General features: G+C 34.5%; 1 protein-coding gene across 2 annotated transcripts in view; it reads left to right on the top strand.

The window, feature by feature from the left end:
• DYNC2H1 (dynein cytoplasmic 2 heavy chain 1) overlaps positions 1–22,462 on the top strand; it is a 357,072-nt gene that overhangs the window by 93,422 nt on the left and 241,188 nt on the right. For both annotated transcript variants that reach the window (XM_025357391.1, XM_025357392.1), the window contains exons 53-59: positions 3,096–3,180; positions 5,647–5,801; positions 9,573–9,710; positions 13,610–13,723; positions 14,317–14,477; positions 15,710–15,833; positions 16,617–16,738. In XM_025357391.1, coding sequence (XP_025213176.1) covers positions 3,096–3,180; positions 5,647–5,801; positions 9,573–9,710; positions 13,610–13,723; positions 14,317–14,477; positions 15,710–15,833; positions 16,617–16,738 — 899 coding nt within the window. The remainder of the gene's footprint in view (positions 1–3,095; positions 3,181–5,646; positions 5,802–9,572; positions 9,711–13,609; positions 13,724–14,316; positions 14,478–15,709; positions 15,834–16,616; positions 16,739–22,462) is intronic.

The following is a 22,462-nucleotide window of genomic DNA, read 5'->3' on the forward strand; positions in this document are numbered from 1 at the left end:
TTGTTGACAGATTGTAATCAGGTGTAATAGAAAGTGAGGAGTCAATGATACTTCTGAGTATTTTGGCTGGAGCAACTAGAAGGATGAAATGACCATCATTTGAGACAGAGGAGACTGGGAGAAGAACATATTAAGAGGAGACTATGAGGCCTTGAGTTTTAGATGTGTTAAATATGAGATACCAGACACTGAAGTTATAAGTCTGAGAAGGCATTTGGATATATAAGCCTGGAGCTCCGGGGTCAGGCATACAGAAAAAAATTTGAGGAATTATCAGAGTGCAGGTGGTATTTAAAGCTATAAGAATGAATGATATCACCAAGGGAGTGAGAATAAACAAAAGAGAGCAGCGATCCAAGACTGAACCCTGGGACATTTCAACATTAAGAAACTGGGGAGATGAAGAGGAAGAACCAACGGAAACTGAGAAGAAGCTGCTAGGGAAATAAGAAAACCAGACAAACATTATATTTTAGAAACCAAAAGAAGATAGCATGTCAATGCTGGGTCTGTATTTTTTTTTTTTAAAGATGGGACACAGTATAACATGTTAATATGCTGTTGAGAATGACTTAATAGGGAAGCAAAAATTATGTGATGCAAAACAGGGAAAAATTGCTAGAATAATATCATTGAGTAAGTGCACAACAAATGGATCTAGTGTACAAATGGAAGAATTAAGGATTGGCCTTTCCTATGAGAATGGAGGAATCATTTGCTATAACAGGAAAAAAAGCAGAATAGTAGGGGATAGATCTGGGTAGGTGGGCAGGTGTGGTACTGGAAAGTTTGGGAGACTCTTTTCTAATTGTTTCTATTTTCTTAGCGAAATAGGAAGATTATCCGCTGAGGGAAAGAATGAGGGAGAAGGTTTTGGAGGCTTAAAGAGACACAAGAAGACATGCAAAATAGTAGTTTGGGAGAATGAAAGAGGGAAAGGATTAGGAGAATGGAGTATGATAGGATTCACTTGAGGTTAGTGATCATGGAGTTCAATAGAGGCCAAACAATGTAGTTGTGTTTTTTTTTTTCTCAAGCCATAGGTGCACTCATGGGTGCACAACTTGAGTAGGTGGTGACTTAGATTTTACCAGAATTGGGACTTTGCTACTTGAGTATGACAAAACAATTGAAGGCAAGAGAGTTGAGAATATTTATAAGAATATAATTATTTTGATTTATCATGGAATTTAAGTTGGTAAGGTGGTAAATTAGGATAGGAAGATGGTCGATGACAGTGAAGAGGTGGTCAAATCCGTAGATAGTAGGTTTCAGTGGAGTTTCAGGATTTTGATACTGGGAGGGAGTAAGCTGGGAAGACAGGAGTGTAGCGATAGAAGAATGGGATGTTTGAAAGTGAGATTATGGAAGGGTTTCACTTAGTGATAATTACAAAATCTCAGGATTTGACTGTGTAGGTGAGTGGCTGACAAAAGTGTGGTGTCTAAGAGGAGAAGAGGTGCTCAAGGAATTGAGAGGTGAGGATATTAGAGTGATTATCTATAATGGATATTGAAATTGGGAATAATTAAGAAGGTAAGACAAGGATTGTGTTGGAAAGAGTGAAAGTGAGCCAAGAGCTAAAATTATTTCTGGAGTGAAGAAATGATTGGACTGGTAGATGCCTGCAGCAAGGAGGGTTAGTGGTTACTTTAGCCTGATAGTATGAAAACTAAATTTAGGGAGCTTAGTGAGGATGGTTTTGAAGTAGTTATAAAGTGCAAGAGGGCACTGCCTCACTTGCAGGCCCAGTGGTTCAAGGACATGATATTGCACGGTGTGCCTGGAAATAGAGAGTTCATGTGGCTGCTACACAGGGTATGTGGTACATTGTAGTGGGAAATATCGGGGACAGATAAGGAGGGAAAGCGTTTAAGTGCCATGACTTTGAATCTTATTTAATAAGCAACTAGAAGCAATTGAAAGTTAGTTTGAAGGGGTTGATAGGATCCATCCATTTTGGATATGTTACTGTATGAAAATGTTAATATGTGTTATATATTATGTTATGAATATGTTAATATATGAAATATCTCAGAATATGTAATAGATGAAAATAAAGCAAATTAATAGGCTTACTATGCCCATTCAGCTCTTTAAAAAGTACCATTTTTACTTCAAGGGAAGGAACGAGGCAAATCAGGCAGACAGACTGCTAATGCAGGATATTGTTTGAGGATAGACCATTTTAAAGAAAATGAGTTCCCAAAGAAACAGAGTAATGTTGATTTAAAAATATAAGTTTAAAATATTCTCACATAGGTTTAAGTGTTTTGTCAGAAATCAGTGAAGGCATACTCTGTCGCAAGAATTATGGTACATTCTTTTGGCTTACAGTTTTTTTTCAGTCTGAGAAATTTAAAAAATGATTTTTTGACCTAATTAGCTGGATCACTTGTGTTTCCTCTTGCTGGTAATGTCAGCTCTATCAGGTGAAAGAAATTCAAGCTATTTGGCTTAATTTAAAATTTCAAAATGTTACTTTAATTTTTTTCGGGAATCTAAACTGTCTTTTGTATATTCTAAAGTAGCATTTTTATAAGGTTATCTTTAATGATAATGATATCTGCTATGAAACTGTATTTGCTTATTTATAATAATGGCAAAATTTCAGTCATACTAAGAATATATTTTTAGAATGATCAGTTATGAAATTGATTATAAAATTATTTTTATTTACTTTTAGTTTTTATTTGAAAAAGCTAAGAATCCTTGCTACCCTACTATGCCATGAAGGCATTTTACTAGTTTTATGCCAAATAAAATATTTTTATTACTGTATGTTTTTAAATGGCATTGTGATTATTTTCTAATTTAATCCAAATTGTAATTTCCTTCATTTCATATAGTCTCACCATTTCAAGTGAGCTTTTCCCAATGTGCCATTAATTTGCAATCAGTTAATGGTTGATATGTGTCAAAATGATGTTTAGGAAATCATTTCTTCTAAATATTTCTGTATTTTTTTTTCTCTTAGTCTGGAATGAATCCTAAAAGAAAAGTACAATCAATACTGACTTCTTTTGTGTTAAAGGTTTTTAACTTCTGATATGGAACTTAAACTTTTTCACAGTGATTTGCTTTTTATGTTTTAGATACCTGAAATGTTACTCAGTGAAACAGGTGGTGAAGAAAAATACAATGACAAAAAACGAAAAGAAGAAAAGAAAAAAAATTCAGGTAGTATTTTGATGAAATCAGTTTTATCTGGTTTTTATTTATGAAATAATTGCCTTTTTTAATGTTACAGTTTCATTAAAGATTCATGATTATAAATTTAAATAATGCTAAATGTAGCAAAATTAGATTTCTTCTGATGCAAACAAAATTTTGAAGCCCTTTTTATTTTTAAATTAAGGTTATGTCATTTAACATAGAATCCAACAGAATATCTACTGTGTGAGTTCAACACATTTAAAAATTATTTTTCTTACCTGAGTGATTTGAAGGACCTACTTAAATTGTTTAGAGTCTTTGGCAAGCCCCCTAGACTTTTCATATTTGCTTATCACTTAGATATGGCACAGAACTCTATAACTTATATATGAAAAAGTTTTATGACATTCTGTGAGTATGGACTTAATCTTTTCTTAACTATAATATTCTCATTATTTTCTCTTCAAATCAATTTTGATTGTGGTCTTTATACCATAGCTTATTCACTTGTTTATTTAAGCATCTAATAATCAAATATTTATTGAACTCGTTTTATACTATGTACTGGGCTGGATATTAGAGATCACTTAGTAGCTCATAGTCCAGTGATAGTGAGAATTATGTTATATATAAACATAAATCTCTGATATAGCAAGATAAGTGATGGTAGAAGTTTATATGAAATACATTGGAAAGTAAAACTTTAGCAGATATCATAGGAAATAGACATTGTCCAGACAGGCAGTTAGAGAAAGTCATTCTGGTTAGAGTGAGTAGCATGGGAAAGGTTTGGAGAAGTGAGATGGGCATTTTATGAAACTATAAACAGCCTAAAGGGCTGAAACATAAGATGTATAAATAAGTACTAGATGAAGAGTGAGGAAAAGGTTATCATGGTCAGGTAATGAAGAGCGTTCTGCATTATGCTAAGGAATTTGGATTCTAACTTGCAGGTGATAGGTCTTAATTGAGAGATTTAAAAGGAGATTTATTTATTTATTTTTTTTTTTTTTGAGACGGGGTCTCGCGCTGTGTCACCCAGGCTGGAGTGCAGTGGCGCGGTCTCGGCTCACTGCAAGCTCCGCCTCCCAGGTTCACGCCATTCTCCTGCCTCAGCCTCCGAGTAGCTGGGACTACAGGCGCCCGCCACCACGCCCGGCTAGTTTTTTGTATTTTTAGTAGAGACGGGGTTTCACCATGTTAGCCAGGATGGTCTCGATCTCCTGACCTCGTGATCCACCCGCCTCGGCCTCCCAAAGTGCTGGGATTACAGGCTTGAGCCACCGCGCCCGGCCATATAAGTAGATTTAACCAGTGTTTTGTTTTAGAAGCAAAAATTTTTTTTTTTTTTTTTTTCATTTTTTTTTTTTTTTTGAGACAGAGTCTCCCTCTTTACCCCAGGCTGGAGTGCAGTGGCACAATCTCCACTCACCGCAAGCTCCGCCTCCCGGGTTCACACCATTCTCCCTCCTCAGCCTCCCGAGTAGCTGGGACCTCAGCCGCCCGCCACCACGTCCGGCTAATTTTTTTAATGTATTTTTAGTAAAGACGGGGTTTCACCGTGTTAGCCAGGATGGTCTCGATCTCCTGACCTCGTGATCCGCCCGCCTCCGCCTCCCAAAGTGCTGGGATTACGGGCGTGAGCCACCACACCCAGCCGGAAATATCTTTATATATCCCTTTTTTCAGTTATTAGAAAATAGATTTGTAATAGGAGAAACCAAAATCAATTACATCATTTTAGAAGTTTGTTGTAGTAATCTAAGAGAGACAAGATGAAGGCCTAAACCAAAGAAGAGGTAATAAGAATGGAGGAAGGAATGGACTTGGTGGATATTAGGAGGTAATCTCAATGAGACTTGATGATTACGTAATGGCTGTGGCACACAAGAAGAAGGAGAGTCAAGGATGTTTCTTGGGGTTCTGTCTTGGAATATTCATTACAAATTGATTTCATTCACAGGGGCTGGGAATACAGATGCAAATTGTGTCAGTGAGAGGAATATGATGTGTTTGATCATGGATATATTGAATCTAATGTGAACTTATTCTTAACTTTTTGGCATTTGAAGTCTTGTTTCTCCCTGTATCAAATGGGAGTGGATAGGTATTTTGTATATTGCTTTTCTGTTCAGCAGATTGTATTTAGCTCACTTTTGGATTACTGTACATTTGTTATATAGTCCCAATTAATTTATGTATTATGACAACATGTAGATTTATTTTTCTTGCAACAATAAAGATGTTCAGGGGAAATATATAACAGTAGATGAATAGATGCTACTAAAACTAGAGAATTCAAAATTCCTAAGAAGATGGGAGCTGTGAATAGTTGTCTTTTGTGCATCTTTAAGCAAAGATGCTATCTCATATTTATAATTATATAGCATGGAAGTATCTTGTATAAAATAACTATCATTAGGATATTTTCTCTTATTTTTAATGAGTCATGCATATAATAAGTTATTTTTATTTTCTATTTTTTTCTAGTTGATCCTGATTTTCTAAAATCATTTTTATTAATCCATGAATCTTGTAAAGCATATGGTGCTACACCAAGCCGATATATGACCTTTTTACATGTGTATTCTGCCATTAGTAGCAGCAAGAAAAAGGAATTATTAAAAAGACAAAGTCATTTGCAGGTATAGTATTGGTAATCTTGAATTATTTTATCTATATATAGGAAACAAGAGTTTTGTAAATTGCAATATTATGTTGCGAGTGGCATATATCTGGTATTAATAAATGTACTGTATTAAAAGCCTTGGAAAACAGTCTCACTTTCGTACCTATTTTGCCCTCTAGGTTTTAGTAATGATTTGTATTTTTTTTTAATTCAATGGTTATTTCTTTTCTTCACTGGTTGGCATTTATGGGTTTTTGATAGCTTATGGTACTCTCTTTAAGAGTCTCTTTCACATGAAAACATTTTTAGAAATTAAGAAAACTGTTCTTCGGCATAATAATGATACAATGGACTTTGGGGACTTGGGGGAAGAGTGGGGTGGGGAGGGATAAAAGGCAACAAATATGATGCAGTGTATACTGCTCTGGTGATGGGTGCATCAGTATCTCACAATTCACCACTAAAGAACTTATGTAACCAAATGCCACCTGTACCCCAATAACTTATGGCAAAGTAAAATAAAATAATAATAAAAAAGAAAACCCTGTTATTAATTAAAACATAATAGCCAAGATTATACTTTGTAATAACCTTTAAAATTAAAATTATATTTTATAAAGTAATGTTTTCATCCATGTCACTTAGTACATTCTGAACAGTTTTCTTTCTGTATTTCTCTAATTATAGAGCTTTAACTTAAATGTGACATTAGAATGTCAGCCTCTGAAGTTGTTAGAGAACATTTCCTCTCTGAAATTCTAGTTTCCCTTTGTTAGGGTAATAAAGTAGGCTCCATCTTAATTGACATAATTATCTTTATCATTTCTACTGATTCACTTTCATTTATATTAAGGTACTAACTATACAGGCTTTTGGGAGGATTGATTTCCTAATTTAGTTCTCTATGGTACTTTGGATAAATTACTTTAACTTACTGTTTTGCAGCTTAATTGGGTCAATGGTAGTTGTATGTGAGTATATTAGATAAAATTCATAAATTCATATGGAAATAACCTAGCTTATTACCTGTACTTTATGTTGGGTGCTCAATAAATATTAGTTAGATTCCTTTCTTGCCGTTACTCTTTCCCCAAATCTTCTGATTTGTTAGGTGACAAAAACACGATAGAAGATAAAGAATTTTTTTCATGTATATCCCTGGGTTCATTATTCTGTTGTTTAAATAGTAGGATGGGGTACCATCAATGGCCAGGCCAGGGTCAAATGCCCACCCAAAATGCAGGTAAGGCAGGTGAATGACAGCCCACCAGAACCATATGTCAGGCAGTCTCTTACAAGAAAAGTGAATATTAGATAAACAAAATCAGGTCATGTCTAGTATAAAAAAGAGTGACTCGAGTCCTTTTTCCCTGTCAGTGAGACTGAAATTAGAAAAGGTTTAGTGAGTTATTCCTTTCTTGCTATTTTCTCTCCCATCTAATGTAATGGTAAAAAGTATTTTTTATTAAGTTCAGTGTTTAAACTATCAAATATGTATTTATCTGTTTAGCTTTTCTGTGATGCTTTTTTTCAAGTCTTATGTATTTACTTTTTAAAATTTTATAGATATTGATAATTTTATTGATATTTATGGGGTACATGTGATATTTTGATTCATGCAAGAATGTGTAATGATCAAAGGGTGATTAGTGATGTTGAACAATTTTTCATATACTTGTTGGCCATTTGTGTGTCTTTTTTAAAAAAATCTATTCAGATCCTTTGCCTACTTTTTAATGGAATTCTTTGTTGTTGTTGTTGTTCAGTTGTTTGAATTTCTTGTATATTCTACATGTTAAGCCTCTTGTCAAATGAACAGTTTGCAAATATTTTCTCCCATTTAACAGGTTGTTTCTTCACTCTGTTAAATGTTTCCTTTGCTGTGAAGAAGCTTTTTACTTTAGTCTCATTTTTCTATTTTCATTTTTGTTGCCTATGCTTTTGAGATCTTAACCATAAAATTTTTGCCTAAACCAATATCCTGGAGCATTTCCTCAATGTTTTATTCTACAAGTTGTATAGTTCCAGGTCTTTTGTTTAAGTCTTTAATCCATTTTGAATTGATTTTTGTGTATGATGACAGAGGGAGGTCTAGTTTCATTCTTTTGCATATGGATATCCAATTTTCCCACCACCATTTAATGAATAGAGTGTCCTTTTCCTAATATATTTTCTCGTTCCTTTGTTGAAAATCTGTGGACTGTAAATACATGAATTTATTTCTGGGTTCTTTATTCTGTTCCATTGGTCTGTGTGCATGTTTTATATCAATACCATCCCATTTTGGTTACTGTAGCTTTGTAGTATATTTTGGAGTCAGGTAGTGCGATGCATCTATCTTTGTTTTTTTTGCTCAGGATTGCTTTGGCTATTCAGGCTCTTTTGTGGTTCCAAACAAATTTTTTGATTTTTAAAAAAAAATTTATGTGAAGAATGTAATTAGTATTTTCATAGGTATTATATTGAATCAGTAGATCGCTTTGAGTAGTATGGCTATTTGAACAATACTAATACTTCTTCTTTTTTTTTTTTTTTTTTTTTGAGTTGGAGTCTTGCTCTGTTGCTCAGGCTAGAGTGTAATAGTGCAATCTCGGCTCACTGCAGCCTCCAACTCCTGGGTTCAAGTGATTCGTGTGCCTCAGCCTCCTGAGTAGTGGGGATACAGGCAGCTGCCACCCTGTCTGGCTAATTTTTTATTTTCAGTAGAGATGGGGTTTCATTATGTTGGCCAGGCTAGTCTGGAACTCCTGACCTCAAGTGATCCACCCACCTCAGCCTCCCAAAGTGCTGAGATTACAGGCATGAACCACTGCACCCAGCCACAACAATGTTAATACTTCTGATTCATGAGCATGAGATATCTTTCCCTTTTTTTTTTTGGTATCTTCAATTTCTTTCATCCACGTGCTGTATAGTTTGCCTTGTAGAGGTCTTTCATCTCCTTGGTTAACTTTATTCCTAGGTATTTTTTTTTTTTTTTTGTAGCTGCTGTAAATAGGATTGCCTTCTTAATTTCTTTTTCAGTGAGTTTGTTATTGAAGTCTAGAAACATTACTGATTTTTCTGTGTTGATTTTGTATCCTGCAGCTTTACTGAATTTGCTTATTCTAAGAGTTTTTTTGGTGGAATCTTTAGGGTTTTCTAAGACATGAAATCATGCTAATCTATAAAGAGGGACAATTTGACTTCCTCTTTTTCAGTTTGGATGTCTTTTGTTTCTTTCTCTTGCCTGATTGCTGTGGCTTGGACTTCTGGTACTCTGTTGAATAGGAGTGGTGAAAGTGGGCATCCTATTCTTGTTCAGTTCTTAGAAAAGGCTTCCAGCTTTTCCCCATTCAGTGTGATGTGAGCAGAGGGTTTGTCTTTATTATGTTGAGGTATGTTCTTCCAATGCCTAATTTTTTGAGAGTTCTTGCCTTGAAGGTATGTTGAATTTTATCAAGTGTGTTTCCGTGACTATTTTGATGAATATCTGGTTTTTGTCCTTTGTTGTGCTGATGTGATATATTATGTTAGCTGATTTGCATATGTTGAACCATTTTCTGTGATGCTTTAAAATTTGTTTTTCTTTAAAACCTCTGTGGGATCTTTTACTACATCTTAATGAATATTATATGAAATAAATTGTTATAATTAGCAATAAGAAAAAAATCTAAGTCTACTTGCTACTGTTTTGTATATACACACTTAACATGTTTGCTTGATTCTTTTCTATAGGGCTTTATTTACTGTGTGTATGTAAAATTCTTTTTTTAAAATATTACCAATCAATATTTTATTGATGTAGGCTGGTGTATCTAAACTAAATGAAGCTAAAGCTCTTGTGGATGAACTGAACAGAAAAGCTGGAGAACAAAGTGTATTACTTAAAACTAAGCAAGATGAAGCAGATGCTGCCCTTCAAATGATCACAGTGTCAATGCAGGTAATGTTTGGAGTGATCACAAAAATGAAAACAATAGGGAGAGCATTTATGACTGACTGTCAGTGAAAAATAACATTTTCACTTAGGTGGATTTAAAAAACATTGCTTTTTCATACTGAGTCAGACTGATGTTATGTACTTAAGCTTTTGTGGAAGGGCATGGTATTTTCCCACATTGTTTAGAATGATTACTCAGTGCATTCAGTTGACCATATGCAACTTATGTAGTCTCTTTTTATATTTTAAATTGGCATGGATCTGTCTGTAACTGATTTTATTTCTTATACTCTCCCAGTTAGGTTGGTATTTCCTTTTATTTTTCTTAGAATTCTCTCCTTCAGGCTTTGAGAGTTTTCCTTGCTTTTAATTTTCTCAAGATTTATGGAATGTTTTTCTTCTTTCAGTACTTTCATGATGTTTTGTATTTTGAGTATATATTTTTTGAGCTGTTGCCTTTATTTTGTTGAACCCCTTCAAAGGAGATTTCTCTGAGTTCCTTCCTTGCCCCAGTATTTTATGTCTCCATCCTCTTTCAGGATGCTCTTGTTCATTTTATTGCTCTTACTACCAACTGCATGTAACTGTTTTCAAATTCATCTTTTTTATTCTTTATCCTAACTCCTTTTATTAGCTTCAGACTTACTCAATTACTGGCAGGGCGTGGTTGCTCACGCCTGTAATCCTAGCTCTTTGGGAGGCCGAGTGGGAAGATCGCTTGAGCCCATGAGTTTGAGACCAGCCTGGGCAATATAGTGAGACCTTATCTCTACAAAAAAATTAAAAATTAGCCAAATGTGGTAGCATGTGCCTGTAGTCCCAGCTACTGAGGAGGCTGAGGTAGGAGGATTGCTTGAGTTTAAGAGATAGAGGTTTCAATGAGCTGAAATCATGCCACTGCTCTCCAGCCTGGGTAACAGAGCAAGACTCTCAAACAAACAAAAAAAAATTCAGTTTTATCTGTTAAACATGTCTTTTTAGAAGTCTCTTGGGCATTACAATTTGAAACAGATTCAAAATTGAATTTACAAGTTTTCTTTCCTGTATTTCTTTCCTCAGGTTATGGTACTATAATATACACTAATTATTTAAGACAGAACTTAAAAATCACATTGTACTGAGACTTTTGTTACCTTATCCATTAATGTAATGAGTCATTAAATTCTGTCAATTTTGCTTTCCTGACTATGCCTCAAATATGTTTCTCCATCTCCATGTTGGTGACTGTTACCTTGTCAAATAGGGACTAGTCTAATGCCTCTTTTATGAAAATTAATATTCATCAGACTAATATATATCTCAATTAAAAAATAAATGGCATGAACAATCTTAAAAATAACAAAGTTGTGGGACTTAGGATTTCAAGACTGACTTTTCAGTAATCATTTTAAGGCAGTGTGATATTAGTGTAGGCATAGAGATCATTGGAATGTGGTCAGTTGATTTTACACAAAAATGCCAATTAAATGGGGAAAGATAGTCTTTTTAAAAAATAGTGCTGGATATTTGGATGTCCAAGTAGAGAGAGAAAAAGCCCAGAACCTTTCCCTTTTAACTTACACAAAAATTTACACAGTATGGATGATGGATCTAAGATTAGAACATTAAATTATAAAACTTAGAAGAAAACACAGGAGAACATCTTTATGACCTTAGGTGAGGTGAAGACTTATTAGATGTGATATCAAAATAGAAAAAGAAAATTGATAAGTTGGATTTCATCAAAATGAAAACTTCTGCTCTTTGAAATGAAATGAATGAAATAAGTTCTGAAATGAAAAGGCAAGTCACAGACTGGGAGAAAATATTTACAAAACATGTATTTGATAAAGAACTTCTATTCAGAATTTTTAAAAAGTACTACAACTCAATAATAGTAAAACGGAACTCCAGTTTAACAATGAACGAAAGATTAGAGCAGACCATTTATGAAAGAAGATCTATAAACGACCAGTAAACACATGAAAAGATGTTAATTTCATTATCATCGAGTAAATGTAAGCTGCAGTCCCAGTGATATGCTTCTACATATCCACTAGAATGGGTGAAATAAAAAGACTGAAAATACCTCAGTCTAGTGTGGCGAGGCGGGGTGGAGCATCTGGAACTCTTTATAATTGCTGGAGGAAATGAAAAATGCTACAGTTACTTTTCAAAAGTTTGGCACAGTCTCATAAAGTTAAACATATCTTAGTACATCAGCCAGGAGTCCCACTTTCAGATTTTTAGCTAAGAGAAATCAAAACTTGATAAATCTTAGAAACGTTACACTTAAGTGAAAACAGGCAGACACAAAAGACTGTATACTATATGATTCCTTTGTGAGAAATTATAGAAGCAGCCAATCTATGATAGAAATCAAATTAGTGAGTACCTGACCTGGTAAGTAATACATCAGAAAATGTACATATAATAATTTTTATACTGTAAAACTTTAGCATAATTTTTTTCTCAAGGTATTTTGGAACAAAATTAATATAAATATTTACTTAATGAAATCAGCCATTTTTATTGTTAAAAAAACTGTCAATTATTTTGACCTTAAAAGAGTTATTTGAAATGTGAAAAATCAAACACTACATAAAGGATAACATGGTTAATTACCATGTATTTATAAAGGAAAATATTCGGCATTATGTGTGCTTTGTGTACTCTCTGGCTAGTGACATTAGTAATACACATTGAGTATGTGCTACTTTTTTCTCTGTGCTGTTCTGAGAAGCAATATTTCTAAGACTGTAGCTAATGTTATTATCCAGCAGAGACCCAGGAGAATAACTATGCATCTCATAAGTTAATAATTTTGCTTAATTATAAATAGCAGATATTTCTGTTTGGTATTTTGTAGAAAGTACTGTCTGAAGAGACAGCTTAAATACCAAATTGTGTAACTTCTAAGGCTTGCAATTCTAGGTTTATGGCATGAAGAAAGTGCAAATTAAAGCTATACAAACTCAGAATAGAGATACCTTCCAATTGGATCAGGAGGTTAATAAAAGAAGGAATTCATGAGCTGTGCCTGGGCTGTTTAAGTGTTCAATACATTTTATTATGATTATTTAGGAAACTATGCATTTCAAGATCTGGGCATGGCAATACATGCCTTTAATGTCAGCTACTTGGGAAGCTGAAGTGCGGGGGAACCCTTGAGTCCGGGGAGCCTAATCAACGCAGTGAGACCCTGTCTCAAAAAGAAAAAAAAAAGGAAGGAAAAAAACTCACAATGACAAATATATACAAAGATGTTCAACCTCATCAATAATCAAGGAAATACAAACTAAAATCATACTTTGAAAGTTATGCATTTCTGCTGGGCTCAGTGGCTCATGCCTGTAATCCCAGCACTTTGGGAGGCCGAAGCAGGTGGATCACAAGGTCAGGAGTTCGAGATCAGCCTGGCCAACACGGCGAAACCTGATCTCTACTAAAAATACAAAAATTAGCTGGGCATAGTGGTGGGCATCTGTAATCCCAGCTACTTGGGAGGCTGAGGTAGGAAAATCACTTGAACCCAGGAGGTGGAGGTTGCAGTGAGCTGAGACATGCCATTGCACTCCAGCCTGGACGACAAGAGCGAGACTCTGTCTCAAAATAAATCAAAATAAAAATTAAAAAAAAGAAAATTATGTATTTCTATCTTCTTTAAATTTTATGTAAAAAGCATTTATTGCTTTGCTAAGGAGAAAAAATTAAAGCACTGAAACCTTTCTGATAGAAAATATGGAGTAAAATATATAATTGGTTTCCCAGGCATTTTGGAAACTCTCTTGTCATAGATTCAAAACTAATATTGGGTAAACATTTAATAGAGAATGTTATTTTGAAATGTTATATTTTAGGTTTCGTGCTTTTAAATATCATGCATTAAAATTGATTGGAATGCCACTTAAATATTCTTATAGGATGCTAGCGAGCAAAAAACAGAACTTGAAAGACTGAAGCACAGAATAGCAGAAGAAGTTGTTAAAATTGAAGAAAGAAAAAATAAAATTGATGATGAATTAAAAGAAGTACAAGTAAGTTAAAAAACATGCTAAGATCCATTTACATTTTTGCTTACCAGCTATATGTAGGAATTTAAACATTATTTGTATCTCAAGTTGTTTTCTCATAGTATTATAAAATGTGGTTTTCAACCAAAATATTACTTGTAAAAGAGAACAAGAAGGAAAGCCTGCCAGAAAAAGTATAAATTAATGGATGATAATTTAAAAGAATCTTTGTTTTCCATGAGCCATATGGTTTTGATTGTAGAGGGAAAAAATATGTTAGATAAATTAAGATATACTGTTAAGCTCTTTTTCTCCAGTTGATTAAATTAGTCAGCTAGTCCTAAGATATAAAGAGCGTCTTGAAAATGACAAATTGTCTCAAAACAAGTTAGATTTTCCAAATTAGATTGTTGCAGTTGTGGTGGCAAGAAGTCTTACTGTCTCAACTTGAACGTTTTTTACTCCTTGTATGATTTGAAGCATTTTGTTATTTTAAGAGAGAGGACATTAGTAACTATAGTCATTTTGCATAAATGACAATAAAAGATAATTTGTCAAGAGTTAGTGATTTAAAAAATATAGAATTTGAAAATAAAAATTGCCTTTTTCTCTTTTAGCCTTTAGTCAATGAAGCTAAACTAGCAGTTGGAAACATTAAGCCAGAGTCACTTTCAGAAATCCGCTCACTACGCATGCCACCTGATGTAATTAGGGACATTCTTGAAGGAGTTTTAAGGTTGATGGGTATCTTTGATACATCTTGGGTGAGCATGAAAAGGTAAATTTTTCAATTTGTGAAAAATATTATTTCAGCAATGAATGACACATTCTTTCATAGTTTTAAATATTTCTTATATTGTTTTTCAAAGTGCACTTCATCTAAATACATGGGTATTCATTTTGCCTTGAAATTTCAAGGTATTCTATGTAATCATATATCAGGATCTATATATTCCTTTCTCTAAGTGGTTGTTAAAAGTGTCAGAAGAAAAGGAATACCTTAGAATCTTTAAGAAATTTCTCAATAAATATAATAATGTATTTGGTCCATACATAGTAGAGAGGACTGTGATTTCACTGTGATTTACTGATGAAGAAAATACAGTCACTATCCTTAAGAGTCTTGTATTACTGAGAGAGGGAAAGAGACAGAGACAGAAACAGAAAGAAGGAGACCCTTAAATAATAAAAGGGAGCTGGAAACTAGAAGAGAATAAGGTATTAACACAGTATGAAACCATGCAGGCTCAGGTTTCATGTTATAATAGTGGTGTTATGGTTTGTGCCGATATTAAGTTCCTTGTTAGTATTTAGGTTGATAGTAAAGAGTTCATTTTATATCTGGAGATGGAGGAGGACATAGGTTGAGAGAGCACTTTAAGTTACCTTAAAAGGAGTCAGACAATTTTCTTGCACATCCTAGAACATATGAGTACCTAACAGTTTACAAATAAGGATTTGAGTAGAACAAGATGTGATTCTTTCTTAGTTTCTTAGTTTATTCACAGAACATTAGAAAGACTGTTGTACATCTCTCTAGAGTTTTTGTTGTCTACAAAAAGTCAATAATATGGCTAGGCACACCTGCAATCCCAGCACTTTGGGAGGCAAAGGCACTTTAGGCCAGGAGTTTGAGACCAGCCTGGGCAACATGGTGAAACCCGATCTCTAATAAAAATACAAAAAATTAGCCAGATGTGGTGGCACACACCTGTGGTCCCAGCTACTCAGGAGGCTGAGGTGGGAGGATCGCTTGAACCCAGGAGGTGAAGGTTGCAGTGAGCTGAGATTGTACCACGGCACTCCAGCCTAGGTGACAGAGTGAGACTCTGTCTCAAAACAAACACAAAAAATAAGGATAATACATTAGAAGCTTAAAGGTTTTAGTACCGTATTTTTTGTTAACTAATGGATTAAAAGTATTGCATTCACCATTTTGTTAAACTGATTTTTTTTCAGAAACAGCAAATTTTGTTTAGTCTCATTTAAGGAAATATGCTTTAATTTTAGTTTCCTTGCAAAAAGAGGTGTAAGAGAAGACATAGCAACCTTTGATGCCCGAAATATTTCAAAGGAAATAAGAGAGAGTGTTGAAGAACTTCTTTATAAAAATAAAGGATCTTTTGATCCAAAGGTAATTTTTAAGTTATATCATAAATTTGCTTTTCCATACCATATAATATTCTGCTGTTTAAAATGTGATGTTTTGTCATTGCCAATTGTTTAGCTCACTTAAAAGTGAAAATCAAAAATAAGCTTATAGGTATTACATCTGGGAAGCATTAACCATCAGAATCAGGTAAATTAGAATCTAGGTAGCAGGGGAGATTTATTGAGTGGTTTTAATAGTTTTGTATCTGCTGTTGAAAGTTAAAAAAAAAAAAAACTTTTTTTTTAACTTTCAACTGTCCTGGTGTGCTTTTATTTTTTCTTGTGTCACTTGTCAGATGACAACAGGTATCTGTGTTAGGACAGTGGTATCTAATTTCAGTGAACAATTTAGATTTCATGATTCTGGTATTCTTTTAGATCCCTTAATCAAAATGTTATGTACATCTTCTTTAACACCAATTACAATGGTTTTAAAGCTGCTCTTATCTAATAAAGATACTCGAACATTGTTGTGGCTGACACATGTATTCATTAGAAATGTGACTAATAGAAAATTATGTTGATAAAACATCTTTATTTTAAAGATTCTGTGTGGTTCAAAAATTTATTTTTAAGTGAAAATAGAGTTCATGTATATTTCTCTTAATCAAAATAGAAGTTCACTGTATTTTTGTTTTAGCTATAAGCCAAAAACTTCTTTATTTGGGTCAAGTTAATAAATGTCCAAATAAAGTGTGTTAGAATTAACTTTGCTTTCATCTGAAATTAAGTAAGGATGTTGAATCACTTCTCATGGATTTTTCAGAATGCTAAGCGTGCCAGTACTGCAGCTGCACCTTTGGCTGCCTGGGTGAAAGCCAATATCCAGTATTCCCATGTCTTGGAACGAATTCAGCCTTTGGAAACTGAACAGGCAGGATTAGAATCGTAAGTGAAATATAAAATATAAACAATTCTAACCTTTATTTTCATCAGTTTGATGAGGTTTTAATATTATTTTTTATTTTTTCTCTATTTGTAAAATGGCAGTTGACAATACTAAAATATATAAAATGAGTCAATTAAATGTAAATTTAAAAACAGATCAAAACAAGAAAGCAGTTAGAAGGAGATAGCAGAACCAACGTACTTTTTCTTTACCATTATTATATTGTTGGAAGCCTAGGTAGGTAAAAGTTCCTTTAGAAGGAGCCAAAGTTTCATAAAGGAATAATTTTTTTTTTTTTTTTTTTGAGACTGATTTTGCTCTTGTTGCCCAGGCTGGAGTGCTATGGTGTGATATCGGCTCACCAAAACCTCTGCCTCCTGGGTTCAAGCGATTCTCTTGTCTCAGCCTCCTGAGTAGCTGGGATTACATACATGTGCCACCACGCCTGGTTAATTTTGTATTTTTAGTAGAGATGGGGTTTTTCCATGTGGGTCAGGCTGGTCTTGAACTCCCGACCTCAGGTGATTCGCCTGCCTCGGCCTCCCAAAATGCTGGGATTACAGGTGTGGACTACCACGCCTGGCCAAGGAATAACGTTAAAGTACAAAAGGAAAGCTTTGGAAATTAAAGACTTTTATTTTTATTTATTTATTTATATATTTATTTATTTATTTATTGAGATGGAGTCTTGCTCTATTGCCAGGCTGGAGTGCAGTGGCGCAATCTCAGCTCACTTCAGCCTCTGCCTCCTGGGTTCAAGTGATTCCCCTGCTTCAGCCTCCCAAGCAGCTGGGGTTACAGGCACGTGCCACCACACCTGGCTAATTTTTTGCATTTTAGTAGAGAAGGAGTTTCACCATGTTGGCCAAGATGGTCTCCATCTCCTGACCTCATGATCTGCCCAACTCCACCTCCCAGAGTGCTTTGATTACAGGCATGAGCCACTGTGCCTGGCTGGAAATTTAAGGCTTTTATGTTTGTTTTTGCCTTCTAAGTTCTAAGAAATGTTTAGCATATATTTTCCAAAACAGTGTGTGGACAGGAAGGAGGAAGATTTAACCACTTATTATTGGAGCTTACAGTTCTAATTTGCTATCATTACTAAGTCACAAATATATTTTATCTCTTTTGTTCTAAATGCAGACCAAAGGTTTATGTTCTTTTTTTAAAAAAAAATTTTATTTCAGTAGGTTTTTGGGGAACAGGTGGTGTTTGGTTACATGAATGAGATCTTTAGTGGTGATTTCTGAGATTTTGGTGCAGCAATCATCTGAGGAGTGTTACAGTATACCCAATGTGTAGTCTTTTATCTCTTGCCACCTCCCGCCCTTTCTCCTGAGTCTCCAAAGTCCAATGCCTCATTTTCATGCCTTTGCATCCTTATAGCTTAGCTCCTACATGAATGAGAATGTATGATGTTTGGTTTTCCATTCCTGAAATACTTTACTTAGAATATGATTCTCCAATTCAATCCAGGTTGTTGCAAATGCCATTATTTTGTTTCTTTTTGTGGCTGAGTAGTATTCCGTGGTGTATATATATACTACATTCTCTTTATCCACTCACTGAATGATAGGCATTGGGTTGGTTCTGTCTTTTTGCCATTGCAATTTGTGCTGCTACAAACATGCGTGTGCAAGTATCTTTTCCATATAATGCCTTCTTTTCCTCTGGGTAGATACCTAGTAGTAGAATTGCTGGATCAAACAGTAGATCTGCTTTTAGTTTTTTAAGGAATCTCCACACTGTTTTCCATAGTGGTTGTACTAGTTTACATTCCTACCAACAGTGTAAAAGTGTTCCCTTTTCACTGCATCCCCGCCAACATCTATTATTTTTTGATTTTTTGATTATGACCATTCTTGCAAGAGTGAGGTGGTACTGGATTGTGGTTTTGATTTGCATTTCTGTGATAATTAATGATGTTGAACATTTTTCCATATGCTTATTGGCCATTTGTATATCTTCTTTTGAGAATTGTCTATTCATGTTCTTAGCCTACTTTTTGATGGGGTTGTTTGTTTTTTTCTTGCTGATTTGTTTAAGTTTGTCATGGATTCTGGATATTAGTCCTTTGTCAGATGTATAGATTATGAAAATTTTCTCCCACTCTATGGGTTGTCTTTTAACTCTGCCAATTGTTTCTTTTGCTGTGCAGAAGGATTTTAGTTTATTTAAGTCCCATCTGTTTATCTTTGTATTTCTTGCATTTGCTTTTGGGTTCTTGGTCATGAAGTCTTTGCCTAAGCCAATGTCTATAAGGGTATTACTGATGTTATCTTCTAGAATGGTTATGGTTTTCAGGTCTTAGATTTAAGTCTATGATCCATCTTGAGTTGATTTTTTTTGTATAGGATGAGAGACGAGGATCCAGTTTCATTCTTCTACATGGGGCTTTCCAATTACCCCAGCACCATTGGTTGAATAGGGCATCCTTTCCCCACTGTATGTTTTTGTTTGCTTTGTGGAAGATCAGTTGGCTGTAAGTATTTGGGTTTATTTCTGGGTTTTCTATTCTGTTCCATTGGTCTATGTGCCTATTTTTATACCAGTGCAATGCTATTTTGGCGACTGTGGCCTTATAGTATAGTTTGAGGTTGGGTAATGTGATGCCTCCAGATTTATTTGTTTGTTTGTTTGCTTACTCTTGCTTTGGCTATGCAGGTTCTTTTTTGGTTCCATATGAATATTAGGATTGTTTTTTCTACTTCTGTGAAGAATGATGGTGGTATTGTGATGGGAATCACATTGAGTTTGTAAATTGCTTTCGGCAGTATGGTCATTTTCACAATATTGATTCTACCTATCTGTGAGCATGGGATATGTTTCCATTTGTTTGTATCATTTGTTTGTGACCATATCAGCTTGGTTAGGTATATTCCTAAGTTGTTTTTTTTTTTTTTTTTTTTTTTTTTTGCAGCTACTGTAAAAGGAACTGAGTTCTTGATTTGATTTTCAGCATGGTTGCAGTTGGTGTATAGCAGAGCTGCTGATTTGTGTACATGAATTTTATGTTCTGAAGCTTTGCTGAATTCATTTACGAGTTCTAGGAGCTTTTTGGATGAGTCTTTAGGGTTTTCTAGGTGTATAATGGTATCATCAGCAAACTGGCAGTTTAGCTTCCTCTTTACCAATTTGGATGCCCTTTATTTCTTTCACCTGTCTGATTGTTCTGGCTAGAACGTTTAGTGCTATGTAGAATAGAACTGATAAAAGTGGGCATCCTTGTCTCTTGTTCCAGTTCTCATGGAGAATGCATTCCACTTTTCCCCATTCAGTATAATGTTGGCTGTGGGTTTGTCATAGATGACTTTTATTACCTTAAGATATGTCCCTTCTGTGCCAATTTTGCTGAGCATTTTAATCATAAAGGGACACTGGATTTTGTTAAATGTTTTTTCTGTGTCTATTGAGATGATTATGTGATATGTGTTTTTAATTCTGTTTATGTGGTGTATCACATTTATTGACTTAACGTATGTTATACCTGCATGCCTGGTACGAAACCCATTTGATCATGGTGGATTATCTTTTTGATATGTTATTGGATTTGGTTCACTAGTATTTTGTTGAGGATTTTTGCATCTGTGTTCATCAGGAATATTGGTCTATAGTTTTCTTTTTTAGTTATCTCCTTTCCTGGTTCTGGTATTAGGGTGATACTGGCTTCATAGATTGATTTAGGGAGGATTCCCAACCTTCTCTATATTTTTGAGTAGTGTCAATAGGATTGGTACCAATTCTTCTTTGAATGTCTTATAGAATTAAGCTGTGAATCCATCAGTTTTAAAATTACCATTTCAATTCTGCTGCTTGTTATTGGTCTGTTCAGCGGTTCTATATCTTCCTGGTTTAATCTAGGTGGGTTGTATATTTCCAGAAATTTATCCATCTCCTTTGGGTTTTCTAGTTTATGTGCATAAAGGTGTTCGTAGTAGCCTTGAATAATCTTTTTTATCTCTGTGGTGTCAGTTGTAATATCTCCCATTTCTCTCTAATTAAGCTAATTTGTAACTTCTCTCTTTTTTTCTTGGTTAATCTTGCAAATGGTCTATCAATTTTATTTTTTCAAAGAACCAACTTTTTGTTTCATTTATCTTTTGTATTTTTGTTTGTTTGTTTCAATTTCATTTAGTTCTGCTCTAATCTTTGTTATTTGTTTTTTTCTGCTGGATTTGGATTTGGATTGTTCTTGTTTCTTCAGTTCCATGAGGTGTGACCTTAGATTGTCTATTTATACTCTTTCATACTTTTTGATATAGGCATTTAATGCTCTGAGATTTCCTCTTAACACCACCTTTGTTGTATTCTAGAGGTTTTGATAGGTTGTATGAATTACTATTATTATTCAGTTCAAACAATTTTTCAATTTCCATTTTGATTTCATTGTTGACCCAACAGTCATTCAGGAGCAGGTTATTTAATTTCCACATATTTGCATTGCTTTGAAGGTCCTTTTTGGACTTGATTTTCAGTTTTATTCCACAGTGGTCTGAGAGAGTACTTGATATAATTTAGATTTTCTTAAATGTACTGAGACTTGTTTTGTAGCCTGTCATATGGTCTGTCTTGGAGAATGTTCCATGTGCTGATGAATAGAATTTATATTCTGCTGTCATTGGCTAGAGTGCTCTGTAAATATCTGTGAAGTCCATTTGTTGTAGGGTATAGTTTAAGTCCGTTATTTCTTTGTTGACTTTCTGTCTTGATGACTTGTCTAGTGCTGTCAGTGGAGTATTAAAGTTTCTCACTATTATTGTGTTGATGTTTATCTCATTTCTTAGGTCTAGTAGTAATTGTTTAATAAATTTGGGAGTTCCATTGTTAGGTGCATATATGTTTAGGATTGTGATATTTTCCTGTTGGACTAGTCCTTTTATCATTACATAATGTCCTTCTTTGTCTTTTTTAATTGCTGTTGCTTTAAAGTTTGTTATGTCTGATATAAGAATAGCTACTCTTGCTTACTTTTGGTGTCCATTTGCATGGAATATCTTTTTCCACCCCTTTACCTTAAGTTTATGTGAGTCCTTATTTTGTCAGGTGAGTCTCTGTTAGACAGCAGAAACTCGATTGGTGAATTCTTACCAATTCTGCCATTGTGTATTTTTTAAGTGGAGCATTTATGCCATTTACATTCAATGTTAGTATTGAGATGAGAGGTACTATTCTATTCAGCATGCTATTTGTTGCCTGAAAACCCTTTTTTTTTCCCATTGTGTTATTGTTTTTTTTTGAGATTGGGTCTCACTCTGCCCAGGCTGGAGTGCAGTGGCACAATCTCACCTCACTACAACCTCTGCCTCCTGGATTCAAGGGATTCTCTTGCCTCCTGAGTAGCTGGGATTACAAGTGCCTGCCATCACACCCAGCTAATTTTTGTAGTTTTAGTAGAAATGGGGTTATGCCATGTTGGCCATGTTGGTCTCAAACTCTCAATCTCAAGTAATCCACCCGCCTTGGCCTCCAAAAGTCCTGGGATTACAGGCATGAGCCACCATGCCCGGCCATTGTGTTATTGTTATATAGGTCCTGTGAAATTTATGCTTTAAGGAGGTTCTATTTTAGTGTATTTTGAGGATTTGTTTCATGATTTAGAGCTCCTTTTAGCAGTTCTTGTAGTGCTGGCTTGGTAGTGGTGAATTCTCTCAGCATTTGTTTGTCTGGAAAAGACTATGTCTCTCCTTCATTTATGAAGTTTAGTTTCTCTGGATACAAAATTC

This window comes from Theropithecus gelada, chromosome 14 (assembly GCF_003255815.1).
Source record: "Theropithecus gelada isolate Dixy chromosome 14, Tgel_1.0, whole genome shotgun sequence".
In the NCBI taxonomy this organism is placed as follows: Eukaryota; Metazoa; Chordata; class Mammalia; order Primates; family Cercopithecidae; genus Theropithecus; species Theropithecus gelada.